The 18,552-nt window shown below is 40.3% G+C and overlaps 1 protein-coding gene across 3 annotated transcripts in view; it reads left to right on the top strand.

Moving 5' to 3' along the window:
* Window positions 1-18,552, top strand: part of CR1 (complement C3b/C4b receptor 1 (Knops blood group)) — a 102,177-nt gene that overhangs the window by 50,234 nt on the left and 33,391 nt on the right. For 2 of the 3 annotated variants that reach the window (XM_059145286.1, XM_059145284.1), the window contains exons 13-18: window positions 10,531-10,932; window positions 11,602-11,778; window positions 11,889-11,991; window positions 13,431-13,516; window positions 15,489-15,716; window positions 18,346-18,525. In XM_059145286.1, the coding sequence (XP_059001269.1) occupies window positions 10,531-10,932; window positions 11,602-11,778; window positions 11,889-11,991; window positions 13,431-13,516; window positions 15,489-15,716; window positions 18,346-18,525 (1,176 nt within the window). The remainder of the gene's footprint in view (window positions 1-10,530; window positions 10,933-11,601; window positions 11,779-11,888; window positions 11,992-13,430; window positions 13,517-15,488; window positions 15,717-18,345; window positions 18,526-18,552) is intronic. The other variant, XM_059145285.1, reaches the window with a different exon arrangement.

The following is an 18,552-nucleotide window of genomic DNA, read 5'->3' as shown; positions in this document are numbered from 1 at the left end:
AAAAGCTATTAATGAGGTGCAATCAAAAATGGAGGCTCTCACTGCTAGGATAAATGAGGCAGAAGAAAGAATTAGTGATATAGAAGACCAAATGACAGAGAATAAAGAAGCTGATCAAAAGAGGGACAAACAGCTACTGGACCACGAGGGGAGAATTCGAGAAATAAGTGACACCATAAGACGAAACAACATTAGAATAATTGGGATTCCAGAAGAAGAAGAAAGTGAGAGGGGAGCAGAAGGTATACTGGAGAGAATTATTGGGGAGAATTTCCCCAATATGGCAAAGGGAACAAGCATCAAAATTCAGGAGGTTCAGAGAATGCCCCTCAAAATAAATAAGAATAGGCCCACACCCCGTCACATAATAGTAAAATTTACAAGTCTCAATGACAAAGAGAAAATCCTGAAAGCAGCCCGGGAAAAGAAGTCTGTAACATACAATGGTAAAAATATTAGATTGGCAGCTGACTTATCCACAGAGACCTGGCAGGCCAGAAAGAGCTGGCATGATATTTTCAGAGCACTAAACGAGAAAAACATGCAGCCAAGAATACTATATCCAGCTAGGCTATCATTGAAAATAGAAGGAGAGATTAAAAGCTTCCAGGACAAACAACAACTGAAAGAATTTGCAAATACCAAACCAGCTCTACAGGAAATATTGAAAGGGGTCCTCTAAGCAAAGAGAGAGCCTACAAGTGGTAGATCAGAAAGGAACAGAGACCATATACAGTAACAGTCACCTTACAGGCAATACAATGGCACTAAATTCATATCTCTCAATAGTTACCCTGAATGTGAATGGGCTAAATGCCCCTGTCAAAAGACACAGGGTATCAGAATGGATAAAAAAACAAAACCCATCTATATGTTGCCTCCAAGAAACACATTTTAAGCCCGAAGACACCTCCAGATTTAAAGTGAGGGGGTGGAAAAGAATTTACCATGCTAATGGACATCAGAAGAAAGCAGGAGTGGCAATCCTTATATCAGATCAATTAGATTTTAAGCCAAAGACTGTAATAAGAGATGAGGAAGGACACTATATCATACTCAAAGGGTCTGTCCAACAAGAAGATTTAACAATTTTAAATATCTATGCCCCCAACGTGGGAGCAGCCAACTATATAAACCAATTAATAACAAAATCAAAGAAACACATAAACAACAATACAATAATAGTAGGGGACTTTAATATTCCCCTCACTGAAATGGACAGGTCATCCAAGCAAAAGATCAGCAAGGAAATAAAGGCCTTAAATGACACACTGGACCAGATGGACATCACAGATATATTCAGAATATTTCATCCCAAAGCAACAGAATACACATTCTTCTCTAGTGCACATGGTACATTCTCCAGAATAGATCACATCCTCGGTCCTAAATCAGGACTCAACCGGTATCAAAAGATTGGGATCATTCCCTGCATATTTTCAGACCACAATGCTCTAAAGCTAGAACTCAACCACAAAAGGAAGTTTGGAAAGAACCCAAATACATGGAGACTAAACAGTATCCTTCTAAAGAATGAATGGGTCAACCGGGAAATTAAAGAAGAATTGAAAAAAATCATGGAAACAAATGATAATGAAAATACAACGGTTCAAAATCTGTGGGACACAACAAAGGCAGTCCTGAGAGGAAAATATATAGCGGTACAAGCCTTTCTCAAGAAACAAGAAAGGTCTCAGGTACACAACCTAACCCTACACCTAAAGGAGCTGGAGAAGGAACAAGAAAGAAACCCTAAGCCCAGCAGGAGAAGAGAAATCATAAAGATCAGAGCAGAAATCAATGAAATAGAAACCAAAAAAACAATAGAACAAATCAACGAAACTAGGAGCTGGTTCTTTGAAAGAATTAATAAAATTGATAAACCCCTGGCCCGACTTATCAAAAAGAAAAGAGAAAGGACCCAAATAAATAAAATAATGAATGAAAGAGGAGAGATCACAACTAACACCAAGGAAATACAAACTATTATAAGAACATACTATGAGCAACTCTACGGCAATAAATTTGACAATCTGGAAGAAATGGATGCATTCCTAGAAACATATAAACTACCACAACTGAACCATGAAGAAATAGAAAGCCTGAACAGACCCATAACCAGTAAGGAGATTGAAACAGTCATTAAAAATCTCCAAACAAACAAAAGCCCAGGGCCAGACGGCTTCCCGGGGGAATTCTACCAAACATTTAAAGAAGAACTAATTCCTATTCTCCTGAAACTGTTCCAAAAAATAGAAATGGAAGGAAAACTTCCAAACTCATTTTATGAGGCCAGCATCACCTTGATCCCAAAACCAGACAAGGATCCCACCAAAAAAGAGAGCTATAGACCGATATCCTTGATGAACACAGATGCGAAAATACTCAACAAAATACTAGCCAATCGGATTCAACAGTACATTAAAAAGATTATTCACCACGACCAAGTGGGATTTATTCCAGGGCTGCAAGGTTGGTTCAACATCCGCAAATCAGTCAATGTGATACAACACATCAATAAAAGTAAGAACAAGAACCATATGATACTCTCAATAGATGCTGAAAAAGCATTTGACAAAGTACAACATCCCTTCCTGATCAAAACTCTTCAAAGTGTAGGGATAGAGGGCACATACCTCAATATCATCAAAGCCATCTATGAAAAACCCACCGCAAATATCATTCTCAATGGAGAAAAACTGAAAGCTTTTCCGCTAAGGTCAGGAACACGGCAGGGATGTCCATTATCACCACTGCTATTCAACATCGTACTAGAGGTCCTAGCCTCAGCAATCAGACAACAAAAGGAAATTAAAGGCATCCAAATCGGCAAAGAAGAAGTCAAATTATCACTCTTCGCAGATGATATGATACTATATGTGGAAAACCCAAAAGACTCCACTCCAAAACTGCTAGAACTTATACAGGAATTCAGTAAAGTGTCAGGATATAAAATCAATGCACAGAAATCAGTTGCATTTCTCTACACCAACAGCAAGACAGAAGAAAGAGATATTAAGGAGTCAATCCCATTTACAATTGCATCCAAAACCATAAGATACCTAGGAATAAACCTAACCAAAGAGACACAGAATCTATACTCAGAAAACTATAAAGTACTCATGAAAGAAATTGAGGAAGACACAAAGAAATGGAAAAATGTTCCATGCTCCTGGATTGGAAGAATAAATATTGTGAAAATGTCTATGCTACCTAAAGCAATCTACACATTTAATGCAATTCCTATCAAAGTACCATCCATCTTTTTCAAAGAAATGGAACAAATAATTCTAAAATTTATATGGAACCAGAAAAGACCTCGAATAGCCAAAGGGATATTGAAAAAGAAAGCCAACGTTGGTGGCATCACAATTCCGGACTTCAAGCTCTATTACAAAGCTGTCATCATCAAGACAGCATGGTACTGGCACAAAAACAGACACATAGATCAATGGAACAGAATAGAGAGCCCAGAAATAGACCCTCAACTCTATGGTCAACTAATCTTCGACAAAGCAGGAAAGAATGTCCAATGGAAAAAAGACAGCCTTTTCAATAAATGGTGCTGGGAAAATTGGACAGCCACATGCAGAAAAATGAAATTGGACCATTTCCTTACACCACACACAAAAATAGACTCAAAATGGATGAAGGACCTCAATGTACGAAAGGAATCCATCAAAATCCTTGAGGAGAACACGGGCAGCAACCTCTTCGACCTCTGCCGCAGCAACATCTTCCTAGGAACAACGCAAAAGGCAAGGGAAGCAAGGGAAAAAATGAACTACTGGGATTTCATCAAGATCAAAAGCTTTTGCACAGCAAAGGAAACAGTTAACAAAATCAAAAGACAACTGACAGAATGGGAGAAGATATTTGCAAACGACATATCAGATAAAGGACTAGTGTCCAGAATCTATAAAGAACTTAGCAAACTCAACACCCAAAGAACAAATAATCCAATCAAGAAATGGGCAGAAGACATGAACAGACATTTCTGCAAAGAAGACATCCAGATGGCCAACAGACACATGAAAAAGTGCTCCATATCACTTGGCATCAGGGAAATACAAATCAAAACCACAATGAGATATCACCTCACACCAGTCAGAATGGCTAAAATCAACAAGTCAGGAAATGACAGATGCTGGCGAGGATGCGGAGAAAGGGGAACCCTCCTACACTGTTGGTGGGAATGCAAGCTGGTGCAGCCACTCTGGAAAACAGCATGGAGGTTCCTCAAAATGTTGAAAATAGAACTGCCCTATGACCCAGCAATTGCACTATTGGGTATTTACCCTAAAGATACAAATGTAGTGATCCAAAGGGACACATGCACCCGAATGTTTATAGCAGCAATGTCCACAATAGCCAAACTATGGAAAGAACCTAGATGTCCATCAACAGATGAATGGATCAAGAAGATGTGGTATATATACACAATGGAATACTATGCAGCCATCAAAAGAAATGAAATCTTGCCATTTGCAACAACATGGATGGAACTAGAGCGTATCATGCTTAGCGAAATAAGTCAAGCAGAGAAAGACAACTATCATATGATCTCCCTGATATGAGGAAGTGGTGATGCAACATGGAGGCTTAAGTGGGTAGAAGAATAAATGAAACAAGATGGGATTGGGAGGGAGACAAACCATAAGTGACTCTTAATCTCACAAAACAAACTGAGGGTTGCCGGGGGGAGGGGGTTGGGGAGAAGGGGGTGGGATTATGGACATTGGGGAGGGTATGTGATTTGGTGAGTGCTGTGAAGTGTGTAAACCTGGTGATTCACAGACCTGGGGATAAAAATATATGTATATAAAAAATATATGTTTATAAAAAATAAAAAATTAAAAAAAAAAAAAAATAAAAAAAAAAAAAATAAAAAAAAAAAAAACTGTCTTCCAATCTTGCTAGTTTGTGTATCTCTTTATTGCTTTGAGGAATTCGTTATCCAATCTCAGATTTTCCAATAAGCCTAACATACATATTTTCTTCAGGCTAAAACTCATCCTTTGCTTTCTTATGATGTTTCTTGATGATAGATAATGTGCACTTTACAAGTGCCCTTTAATAGTAAGACTTACTACGTCTATCCTTTCTGGCCACTACTTTCTGTGTTCTCCATAAGAAAACTTTGCCCATCATTTTGTCTTTCAAGTTAAGTCTGTGATTCATCTCAAATTAATTTTTTTAAGCTTTAGGGTCTGGTCAAGGAATTGGTTTGCTCATTTTGTTTCTTTGTTTTTCCTAATGGATGGGCAACTCATCTAATATCATTTTTTAAATTTAAATTCAATTAGCCAACATATAGTACAGCATTAATTTTGGATGTAGAGTTCAATAATTCATCCATTGCATATAATGGCCAGTGTTCGTAGCAGTAATATCCACAATAGCCAAACTGTGGAAGGAGCCAGGTTGCTGCTCAAATGATGAATGGGATAAAGAGATTGTGGTACATACATACAATGGATTATTACTCAGCCTTTAAAAGAAAGGATGAATAGCCACCATTGGCATCATCATGGATGGAACTGGAAGAGATTATGGTGAGTGAAATAAGTCAAGCTGAGAAAGACAATTATCGCATGATTTCACTCTGTGGAAAATAAGGAGGAGCATAGAGGACCATTGGGGATGTAGGGAGAAACGAATGGGAAGACATCAGTGAGGGAGACAAACCATGAGAGACTCTGGACTCTGCGAAACAAACTGAGGGTTACAGAAGGTAGGCGGGTGGGGTGATGGAGTAACCAGGTGATGTTTATTAAGGAGCACATGTATTGCAATGAACACTAGGTATTATACACAACTAATGATTCATTGAACACTACATCAAAAACTAATTATGTTGGCTATTTGAACATTATGAGAAATAAAATGACACCTGCAAAACAAAAACAAAATAGCAACCTTCAGTTTGTTTCCTAGAGTTGAGACTCTCATGGTTTGTCTCCCTCTCTGATTTCTTCCCATTCAGTTTCCTATATGATCCTCCGTGCTATTTCTTATATTCCATATATGAGTGAAACCATACGATAATTGTCTTTCTCTGATTGATTTATTTGCCTCTGCCTAATGCCACATCTTTTTTCTCCATTCATCTGTCTATAGACACCTCAGCTCTTTCCATAGTTTGGCCTTTGCGGACATTGTGGCTATAATAGCATTTATTTAAAAAACCATTTAAGAGGACTCATTCCAGGGCCGCCTAGGTGGCTCAGTGGTTTAAAGCCTCTGCCTTTGGCTCAGGTCATGATCCCAGGGTCCTGTGATTGGGCCCTGCATTGGGCTTTCTGCTCCATGAGGAGCCTGCTTCATCCTGTCTCTCTCTGCCTGCCTCTCTGCCTACTTGAGATCTCTGTCTACCAAATAAATAAGTAAAATCTTTTTTTTTTTAATTTATTTTCAGCATAACAGAATTCATTGTTTTTGCACCGCACCCAATGCTCCATGCAATACATGCCCCGCTTAATACCCACCATCTTGCTCCCCCAACCTTCCACCCCCTGCCCCTTCAAAACCCTCAGGTTGTTTTTCAAAGTCCATAGTCTCTCATGGTTCACCTCTCCTTCCAATTTACCTCAACTCTCTTCTCTCCATCTCCCTTTGTCCTCCATTTTATTTGTTATGCTCCACAAATAAGTGAAACCATATGATAATTGACTCTCTCTGCTTGACTTATTTCACTCAGCATCATCTCTTCCAGTCCCATCCATGTTGGTACAAAAGTTCATATTCTTTCCTTTCTGATGGAGCCATAATACTCCATAGTGTATATGGACCACATCTTCCTTATACATTCGTCTGTTGAAGGGCATCTTGATTCTTTCCACAGTTTGGCAACCGTGGCCATTGCTGCTATAAACATTGGGGTACAGATGACCCTTCTTTTCACTACATCTGTATTTTGGGGGTAAATACCCAGTAGTGCAGTTGCAGGGTCATAGGGAAACTCTATTTTTAATTTCTTAAGGAATCTCCACACTGTTTTCCAAAGTGGCTGCACCAACTTGCATTCCCACCAACAGTGAAAGAGTGTTCCCCTTTCTCCATATCCTCTTCAACACATGTTGTTTCCTGTCTTGCTAATTTTGGCCATTCTAACTGGTATAAGGTGGTATCTCAATGTGGTTTTAATTTGAATCTCTCTGATGGCTAGTGATGATGAATATTTTTTCATGTGTCTGATAGCCATTTGTATGTCTTCATTGGAGAAATGTCTGTTCATACCTTCTGCCTATTTTTTGATATGATTATCTGTTTTGTGTATGTTGAGTTTGAGAAGTTCTTTATAGATCCTGGATATTAACATTTTGTCTATACTGTCATTTGCAAATATCTTCTCCCATTCCGTGGGTTGCCTCTTTGTTTTGTTGACTGTTTCCTTTGCTGTGCAGAAGCTTTTGATCTTGATGAAGTCCCAAAAGTTCATTTTCGCTTCTGTTTCCTTTGCCTTTGGAGCCATATCTTGAAAGAAGTTGCTGTGGCTGATATCGAAGAGGCTACTGCCTTGTTCTCTAGGATTCTGATGGATTCCTGCCTCACGTTGAGGTCTTTTATCCATTTCGGGTTTATCTTTGTGTACGGTGAAAGAGAATGGTTGACTTTCATCCTTCTACATATAGCTGTCCAATTTTCCCAGCACCATTTGTTGAAGAGACTGTCTTTTTTCCACTGTATATTTTTTCCTGCTTTGTCGAAGTTTATTTGACCATAGAATTGAGGGCCCATATCTGGGCTCTCTACTCTGTTCCACTGGTCTATGTGTCTGTTTTTATGCCAGTACCATGCTGTCTTGGTGATTACAGCTTTGTAGTAAAGCTTGAAATCAGGTAATGTGATGCCGCCAGTTTTATTTTTGTTTTTCAACATTTCCTTTGTGATTCGGGTCTCTTCTGATTCCATACAAAAGTATAAACTCCCAAAATTGAACCAGGAAGAAATTGACAACCCGAATAGACCGATATCTAGTAATGAGATTGAAGCAGTGATCCAAAACCTCCTAAAAAACAAGAGCCAGGACCTGAAGGATTCCGTGGGGCATTCTACCAAACTTTCAAAGAAGAAATAACACCTATTCTCCTGAAGCTGTTTCAAAAACTTGAAGCAGAAGGAAAACTTCCAGACTCTTTATGAAGCCAGTATTACTCTGATCCCCAAACCAGGCAAAGACCACACCAAAAAGGAGAATTTCAGACCAATATCACTGATGAATATGGGTGCTAAGATTCTCAACAAGATCCTAGCAAACAGGATCCAACAGCACGTTAAAAAGATTATTCACCATGACCAGGTGGAATTCATCCCTGGGTTACAAGGATGGTTCAACATTCACAAATCAATCAATGTAATAGAACAAATCAATAATAGAAGAGAGAAAAATCACATGGTCCTCTCAATTGATGCAGAAAAAGCATTTGATTAAAATGCTTCAAAGTATAGGGATAGAGGGAATATTTCTGAACTTCATAAAATCTATCTATGAAAGACCCATAGCAAATTTCATCCTCAATGGGAAAAAGCTTGCAGCCTTTCCGTTGAGATCAGGAACATGACAAGGATGCCCACTCTCACCCACTCTTGCTCAACATAGTATTAGAAGTCCTAGCAACAGCAATCAGACAACAAAGAGAAATAAAAGGTATCAAAATTGGCAATGAAGAAGTCAAACTCTCTCTCTTCACAGATGACATGATAGTTTATATGGAAAACCCCAAAGACTCCACCCCCAAACTACTAGAACTCATATAGCAATTCAGTAATGTGGCAAGATACAAAGTCAATGTACAGAAATCAGTGGCTTTCTTTTACACTAACAATGAAAATACAGAAAGGGAAATTAGAGAATCGATTCCATTTACTATAGCACCAAGAACCATAAGATACCTGGGAATAAACCTAACCAAAGAGGTAAAGGATCTGTACTCGAGGAACTACAGAACACTCATGAAAGAAATTGAAGAAGACACAAAAAGATGGAAGACTATTCCATGCTCTTGGGTCGGAAGAATAAACATTGTTAATAAAATGTCTATACTGCCTAGAGTAATCTATTCTTTTAATGCCATTCTGATCAAAATTCCACCAGTATTTTTCAAATAGCTGTAGCAAATAATCCTAAAATAAGTAGAATCTTTAAAAAAAATAAAAAAAGAAAAGAAAAAAGAAAGACCAGTTCCCATAGATCACAGTGCAATAGTATAATACCCTAAATCAGGTGACATTATAGGTGGGTCTCATTTCAGAGAGGTTCTGTTCCACTGGTTGATTTATCACACTGTTTTTATGACTATAACATATATTAAGAACTGATACCTGCTGGTGTATTCTCGAACCATGTACTTCTTCCCAGATTGATTTGGTAATTCTTGCCCCTTTGCATTTTCAGACAAAATTGAGAATCAGTTTGTCAGTTTCCACAAAAAGAAACCTACTCAAATTCCTGCTTACTTTGTATGGACTTCATAGATCAATCTGTGGACCACTAACATACTTACATTTTTGAGTTGTAAATTCATGAACATGATATGTTTTGCCATTTCTGAAATTTCTTTAATTTCTCTCCATAATACTTACCAATTTACATTTTAGAAAATGATGTAAACATAGAAATGTAACATTGGAAAATGTAACATTACCTAATTGTTTCTTAAATATGCAATAGTTTGACCTTGGACCCAACAATCTTGCTAAATTTACTTATAAATACAATAGTTTATCTGTATATACTTTTGGATATGCTGCATAAATAATCATATCGCTGATACATTATTATCCTATGTTTAATCCCTTTCTTTCTTGTATTTTTATTTATTTCTCTTGCTTGAATGTATCTTTCTGATACCTTCACAGATACATTTTATCACTTATACAGCATTTATAGTATTTTTGGGGGGGAGGAACGGGAAATAGACTGATTATTTTATTTGAATTAATTAAGATTCCCCTTACCAGAAGGAGAAGCCTTCTTGGGAATTTTTATTTTATTTTTATTTGCTTTCGTAAAGATTGATTAATTGATTTTTTAAAGAGAGAGAGAGCCAGCCAGTTGAGGTGGGGGGAGGGGAGGGGTAGAGGGAGAATCCTCAAAAAGACTCCCAACTGAGCACAGAGCACAACTCACTGCCAGGTTCAGTCAATCCTAAGAGCTCCCAGAGATCATGACCCAAGTGGAAACCAAGAATTGGACACTTGCATGGCTAGGCCACCCAGGAACCCTAAGAAATGTTATATTTAATTTCATGTGTTTTGCAATTTTGGATAAAATCACTTAGTTCTAGTTATATAGTATTACATTAATATAATGTACTATGTCCACTGAATACATTTTCAAATATATTCAGGATGTTTTTTGGACTAATATATGATCATGTCTACAGGGGCATCTTGTTGTGATATCAAACTTCAGCTTGAAAAAATGAGTTGGTAAAACCAATAACAAATGCAAAACTAGTTCTGTTCATTGCATTTCTGATGAGCTATTTGATCCACTATTATTTAAGTTGCCATCTCTTTTCTCAGCGATTCTTTGTGGGCCACCCCCAGCCATTGACAACGGAAATGTCATTAAGCTCTACGGAGAAGAGTTTCCCTATGGAAGCGTGGTGACCTATCGCTGCCATCCCGGAGAGAGAGGGGAAAAAAAGCAGTTTGAGCTTGTGGGCAACCCATCGATATATTGCACCAGCAAAGACAATCAGGTTGGCGTATGGAGCGGCTCTCCGCCTCAGTGCATCATACCTAATAAGTGCACACCTCCACACATTGACAACGCAGTGAGGGTGTCTGAGAACAAGACCTTTTTTTCCTTACATGAAACCGTGAGGTTTATCTGCGAGCCCGGCTTTGTCATGAAAGGACCCTCCAGCGTGCAATGCGGAGCCCAAAACAAATGGGGGCCAGAGTTGCCGAGCTGCTCTCGAGGTGAGTCTGACTGAGGCTTTGAAGGGACCGACGAAGGGCATGTGTTGCAGCGGATCAGGAGGTCAGTGCTCATTCTGGGGGAAGGATGTATGCGGGGAACAATGTGTGCAGATGAAGCATGAATTATGAAAGTGTGTGTGTGTGTGTGTGTGTGTGTGTGCGCGCGCACTTTTGCCTTCACTTTGAGAGTAGAAGCTTCATCACCAAGGAAGGAGACTTTTGGGACTCTTATATCGAACATCCTCAGAGCAAAATACAAACTCCAATACCTCCCCAATATCCTGAAGGCTGAGGTGCACATTCTACTCAGCTGTGCAATAAGCACTTTAAATGCCTTATCTCATCTGCCCTTCACAGCTCTCCTTTATGACAGGGCTAGTAATTCCATGTAGACTGGCCAGCACTGGAGAAAGCACCCTCAGGGTCCTGGTCATGCATTTGACCTTGTGCCAGGAAGAACTCAGCTCCAATGATCAGCCTCTATCTAGGTGTGAGGCCTTTGGGCACATCCCTTCATTGTCTGATTTTACATAACGGTTAAAGGGAGGAGGCAGGAGCATCACTTGATTTCCTCTGTTACACCTGACCTCCCTTTAATGGAAGGGTTAGAATGTAGCAAAAGACCTTTCTCTGTCACTGACTGGTCCTTCACACCTGTTCTTTCCACAGTATGTCAGCGGCCTCCAGAAATTCTGCACGGAATGCACAGTGCAGAAAACCAGGCCGATTTCTCTCCGGGGCAGGAAGTGTCCTACAGCTGCGAGCCCGGCTATGATCTCCAAGGGGCAGCGTCTCTGCACTGTACACCTCAGGGAGACTGGAGCCCAGCAGCCCCAAGATGTACAGGTGCCTACACTGTCATCTCCTTGCAGATAAGTCTTTTCTATCCTCACATGACCATCTTACATCTGCTTTTTTTGTTGTTGTTGTTCTTGTTGTTGCTCTTGTTATGCTAGTGAAATCATGTGCAGACTTCCGGGACCAACTCCCTAATGGCCGTGTGCTCTTACCACTGAATTTCCAGCTTGGGGCAAAAGTGTCCTTCGTTTGTAATGAGGGGTGAGTATGACCTGGCAGAGAGACGGGGGACACAGGACTCGATGCTACTATGCTGACACTGGGGCCAGTGGGGGTCTACCCAAAGAGCAAGCTGCCTAAGGGCAAAGAAGTAGCAGAAAGGACTGATACCTGAAACAGTGATTGGGAAGTATGGTGGGAACCAGACGGAACCAAGCAGCACAGGTGCTTGAAAAGGAAAAACAGTAAATGCACCAAAGAGCAGAAGAGTAACAAGAAATCTTGGATATTTAGGTGAAACATTATATGTATGAATGAAAAGTAACTTGTAGATCGAAAGGATAAATATTGCATAGTGGTTGTTTATGAAACGATTGGGATATCAAAGAAAGCTATTTACAAGTAATATGCAGGGATTGTTCCAAGAAAAATTTAAACCAGCCAATAGTGAAATTTGGAATAGGAACAAAGTATCAACAGGAATGGTTTTCCATCTAGTTTTATGTCAGCTAATTAGTGTTAGGCTATATCACAGGAGTATGAAGACCTACGCTCATGTTTGCAGTAATGTCATGAACTCTCTACGGGAATCTTAATGACCTTCGTGTTATGTTCCAACAGCACTGCCGGGTTAAAAGCATGGATGACAGAGCAGCTGTCCTCCATCTATTCTGAGGATCCCTTGGTAGGCAGCAGATATCTGTTCCAACAAAGCCCTGGAGGCAATCTAGGCAGCCCCAGCGCTCCAAAGAACCCTCTCTTCTCACCTTTTCCATCCTTTCCCAGATAATTTGCATTAACTCATCAATACTAGGGATATGCCAAAGGTGTTGATCTGGAACACTCTGAAAGTGTGGGCTCAAAACAGCAGCCTCTGCTGTCTTTCCTCACTGTTTCTTTTTTTTTTTTTTTTTTTTTTTTTTTTAAAGATTTTATTTATTTACTTGACAGACAGAGATCACAAGTAGGCAGAGAGGCAGGCAGAGAGGTAGGCAGAGAGAGAGGAGGAAGCAGGCCTCCTGCTGAGCAGAGAGCCCGATGCGGGGCTCGATCCCAGGACCCTGAGATCATGACCTGAGCCGAAGGCAGCGGCTTAACCCACTGAGCCACCCAGGCGCCCCTCCTCACTGTTTCTGATTTACCAACTTGAATCGGGAGTTGTCTTCCTCCTGAGCCACCAGAGAGGAGAGTGCTACGTTGTGGCCTGGAGAACAGAGTTGCTGACAGAGACAGACAGGGAACTGTCAGAGGGCAGGATGGACAGATGACCCCCTGATGGTTGACAACCAGAGACCACTATCACTCCTCACTGGAAACCGCAATCTTGCAAATGTTTTGATTTCAGAGCCTCTGGCAGCTGAGAAAGCCGATGAGCTGGGCTTTTCTCACCTGGCATTTATCTCAGGCACTAAACTGTACTTCAGCGGAAGGGGAGACAGAAACGGTGCGCTCACCCCACCACTGGTGCTTTTGTTCCTCAGGTTCCACCTAAAGGGCAGTTCTGCTAGTTACTGCGTCTTGGTTGAAATGGAAAGCCTTTGGAATGACAGTGCTCCTGTGTGTGAACGTGAGTACAAGGAATGCCTGTTCAGGTCGGCACCTCCCTCCTGGTTTTCTTGCTGGTTTGTTCCTTTAATGTGTCTTGCCTATAAAATTACCTAAGATTTGTCCCTTTGTTGATTTCACTTTGGATCAACATCTTTCTTTGCTGCAAGGGCTCTTTCTGGGGGAAATAAATCTGAGCATCACATGCTTGGGGAACCATCCTGTAAGGGTGTATAAGCATAATGTGTGCTACAAATGGAGAGAAATCTACATAGGAGGAGGGGGATTTAGAGCCTGAAGCATGTTTCCTGTAGAAAGGATAGTTTTTGTATCCTTGCCTCAATCAGCATTCATTCCCAGCCTCATTCTTTTGACAAACTTTTTTGAGCATCTGGTAGGTGCCACCCAGCCTTCTGGACACGGGGAATACACCTATAAACAAAACTGACTAGCACCCTGCTGTCATGTTGTTTATACTATTGTGTAGAGGGAAAGACCAAAAAATAACAAACAGGGCTGCCTGGTAAGCAAGGTCAGTTGAGAGTCAGAGTCTTGGTTTTGGTTCTGGTCTCAATTGGTCATGGGATCAAGCCCCACATCAGGCTCAGAGCTGAGCTCAGTCAGCTTCAATCTCTTTCCTTCTTCCTCTGCCTTTCCTGTTTTTGCCCTTTCTCTCTCCCCCTCCACCTTGAAATAACTAAATCTTTAAAAATAATGACAAGCAAACACAGAGACTACTTCAAGTAATACCAACTGTTATTATGAAAAAAATAGGGTAATGCGCTAAATTAGACATTGGGAATACACCTGTAAATGAGACAGACTTGGGCCTTGCTTTCCTGTTCTTTATACTTGTTTTTAAGGGAACAGAAATATAGTGTGTTAAATACAGAAACACTACTAATATATTCAGTCTGCCCATGTATTTCTTCATGAAATCAAACAGGATGTTGCTTCATCTTATGATCATAGCTGTTGAAAAATACCTGTTTATAATAGAGGGTTTTCAAAGGAGTATCTTGCTCTAAAATATTTAGAAATTTTATATTGATTTATGTAATGAAACGCCATAATTACATCCTTCATATCTGGAGGTCAATTGTTTGAAAATCTTAACTTTCATAGAATGTAGTTAAGAAGCATGAGGGAAAGAAAGAAAAAATACATCCACGAACCCAGATACACTTACTAGAGTGTAAACATTCCACCTTTTGATCATTCATAATTCTTTCAAGCTGCGGTGTCCTCTTCCCAAATATAGATCAAACCAGAAAGGGGAAGGCGTATCTCCAGAGAGCTACACTCAAAAGAAGAAATGTGCATTTCTTCAATGAGGAAAAAAAAAAAAAACACCTTGAAAAAACCAATAAATATCTCAAAAGCCATTTCATTTCTGCACCTTCTGGATCTGTGCATAGGAACACTGAAATGTTTCACTCATTGTGATGGCATTACTATAACCATCTGTTTTGGTTTTGAGTATAATAGCCCCAAGTCATCAGGAAGAGAGTAAATCAGTGATCGACAAATAGTAAATATATAATATATTTTGAAATATTTCTATGGTATGAATATCCTTGATGTCAAAAGAGATTTTCTCTACCTTGTACTTAAAATAGTACTTGATACAGAGTAGGTTCTCAAAAAAGTCCTGTTGAATTAATAGATAATTTTCTTATTAAATGGATGATTTTATTCTCAGTGGGGTTAAGAAGATTTTTGTCTATTTTAAAAGAACAAGCTCTCAGTCATTCAAAAGTCTTCACTCTGCCAAGGGTCAGGATGATTAGGTCCCTTCTGGGCTTTGATTTCAGTGTCATTTCATTTAGAAGCATCTCAACAGAGACTTTATATACTTACCTTCTGGTTCTTACTCTCATTGAGAGTTAATTATTTAATGGGCAACACAGTCACAGCATCCCATTATTGTAGAATTAACTCAGATTAAAATAGAAACATTTTGATGTAACTTATAGCACTTGGGTTTTTTCCAGAAATCTTTTGTCCAAATCCCCCCTCTATACTCAATGGGCAGCACAATGGGCCTTCTCAGGGAGATGTTCCCTATGGAAAGGAAATAACTTACATGTGTGACCACCACCCAGCCAGAGGGATGACCTTCAACCTCGTTGGGGAGAGCACCCTCCGCTGCACAAGTGACGATGAAGGGAACGGGATCTGGAGCGGCCCTGCCCCTCGCTGCGAACTTGCTAGTCCTGCAGGTTAGTACCCATGTACCTTGAATGGATTCAGAACATCGTCATAAGTGAAAGGGTCAGAGTTACACACATAGCTAAAACAGGGGACTCCAAGCTTGAATAGTAAGATGTGAATAATTCTTCTTGCTGGTGTAGTGGTGAACAGAGTGGGGTAAGAGGAGGGAGAGAAGGGTGAGGGGAAGGCAGTAAGCACCATGTATAAATCAAGAAGAAATACATATTCTTTGGAGAGGACATGATAATAACTAGCTGTGAACACTAACCAATGCCAGGATAACTGATACACACTCCCCGCAGATGCAGGGGCATGCAAAGAATCAAACTGGCAATATGGAGAGTATTTAGCTAAGGTTTTAGCTAGTCCTATGCTGAACAGGCTAAGTTACCAAAAAGACGTGTCCTTGGTAGTGAAAGATCCGCGGATCCCCTTACCCAAGAATCCAACACTGCCACTGGATGCAATCAGCAAGAGGTTCTTTATTGTTACGCAGGCGCCTGCGGGTGGTCAGCAGCTCCTGCTAGCTGAGCACACCCGGCTGGGGTGGTGCCGGGTTTTTATAGACAGGTACAAACAAGTTTTGGGTGGGGCGCAACTGATTGGTTGACAGTTAGAACTTTTGAAAAAGGCATACGTGGAGTTTGCTGATTGGCTTTGGGGACCCGCGCGCGCGATGAGAGAGGCGCGGGAAGGGGGAACAAGCTGATTGGTTCTGAGGGCCCGCGCGCGGGAGGAGAGAGGCAGGGAGGGGGAACAAGAAGGGGGAAGGTAGGAATGCCATCATGGCGTCTTCTATTATTTCTATAAGCCAAGCAGTTACAGAAGGGCAAAAGAGCAATTAATAACCTAATTTACACCTAAAAGCCAGCGGTTCACAGAAAAGCAAACAAGCGGTTAGTTATCCTATCTATCTTCTAGGGGAGGGGTCTTTCAGTAGCTTAAGATCCTGACTCAAAGTAGGCCCATTTGTCAGCTGGCTTCTGAGTCCCAACTTAAATTTTGTCCTTGAATTTTTACATTGTGAGAGTTAGAAGCAAGGAAAATAAGCTCAAGGAAGAGTACGAAAGAGAAAGAAGCTTTTTCTTCCTAAAGACTTGAGGTTACCTGGTTCTTGAGTTCTGACTGTAGGCCTTCCCAGGATGGAAGCGGGAGTACACTGGGGATATGGCACCAGATGTGGAATACCTCATGAGAGAGAAAAGCATGCCAATGAGAAAAGGCAATGCATGATAAAAGGAATTTAACCCTTCTTTGGTATCCCTCCCCTTCCAGCTAGATGGTTCTATCGGAATCCAAGATTTCCTTAAATGAAATTGCTTAGGCCACAAGCCATGCCTATTGAATGGACAAAAGAGAAGCTGGTCTCCTCCAAAAGGGAGATAGTTGAATATAACAGACTCTATTCAAAATATGCAGCGAGAGATCTACCCTCTCATTAAGAAAACACAGCAGCTTAGACAAAGCTGCTCAATGGCTTGGTCTGTTTTGTTCTTGTTCTTAAATATCTGGCTTAGCATCAGAATGAGAAGAGTGGTGAGTAGTTGCCTAGGGCTTCCATACAAATTACCACAAACTAAATGGCTTAAGACAACAGAAATGTCTTCTTTCACAGATCTGGGGACTAGAAGTCTGAAATCAAGGTGTTAGCAGGTCTGCACTCCCTTTCTCAGCTTCTGGTAGCTCCTGGTATTCCTTGGCTTATAGACACATCATTCCAATCCCTGTCTCTGTCTTCATGTGGCCTTCTCCCCTGTGTTTCTGTGTCTCAAATGTCCCTCTCCTTCTCATATAGACACCATCCATTACTGGGTTTAGGGCTCACTCTGGTAATCCAGGATGATCTCATCTTTTTTTTTTTTTTTCATTCTTTCCTTAGAAATTTTATTCTCCCCATCACACTATTGAAAGCTCCTTAAAAAACATTAAACAAAAGCAATCCATGGAAAGAAAAGGAAATATATATAAATATTTATGCCAAAAGCAGTAGCATTATAAATATCAATCAATTTTAAATAGCAAATATCAAGGAAGTAAACAATTTTTAAATACCTTTCAAAAACACAATTTCATTTTGAGAGTGTTACTTTAAATATAGCTGAAAAGACCCTCATTCCATGTAAGTTTCCACAGTGAGGTCCTGGATGGATGTACCTTCTGGGGTAACATCATTCAACCCACTACAACTAGTGACTGCTATTTAGAGCCAGAGAGGCTGCTTTTGTTGGACACCCTGAGAATGAGGTAGGGAGGAATAAATGGAGAGAGAAGGTAAAATATGTGTTGATATACATGAGTATATTAACACCAAGAAATGAGCATATGAATGGTTAACCCTACACACAGGCAGTCTAATGGGCCCGATACATGAAACCATGAGCTAAAATTCTTGCTTTGGTGAGACAAAAGCAGAAAGGCCAGAAAGGTGAACAGTCTTCCTAGTAGTAAAAAATTTCCTGATGAGTAGCTGCTGTTGGAAAGCCCCATGCTAAGGTAACTTGAAGGGGAAGAAAAACCTTTTGCCATTATTGTAAGTCTTCTTCTCTGAGCCCATCTACCAGATTCACTGGAAAGAATGAGGAGGTACGCTGGAAATCACTCTGCTCACTGTGGTTTTCCTGTGATTTTGCTCTCCAGATTACTGTAAAGCCCCAGAAGAGTTTCCATTTGCCAAGCCTACAGTCCTGACTGATGAGTCCGAGTTTCTAATTGGGACATCTTTGAATTATGAATGTTCCCCTGGGTATTTTGAAGCTATGTTTTCTATCACCTGCTTAGAGCACTTGGTCTGGTCGAGTGCCGAAGGTATCTGTAGAAGTGAGTAATGCCATCCTGGGAGCTAAT

The sequence above is a fragment of the Mustela lutreola genome, chromosome 14, assembly GCF_030435805.1.
Source record: "Mustela lutreola isolate mMusLut2 chromosome 14, mMusLut2.pri, whole genome shotgun sequence".
In the NCBI taxonomy this organism is placed as follows: domain Eukaryota; kingdom Metazoa; phylum Chordata; class Mammalia; order Carnivora; family Mustelidae; genus Mustela; species Mustela lutreola.
Note: the sequence above shows the minus strand (reverse complement) of the source record. Positions and strands in the feature narration are given on the sequence as shown.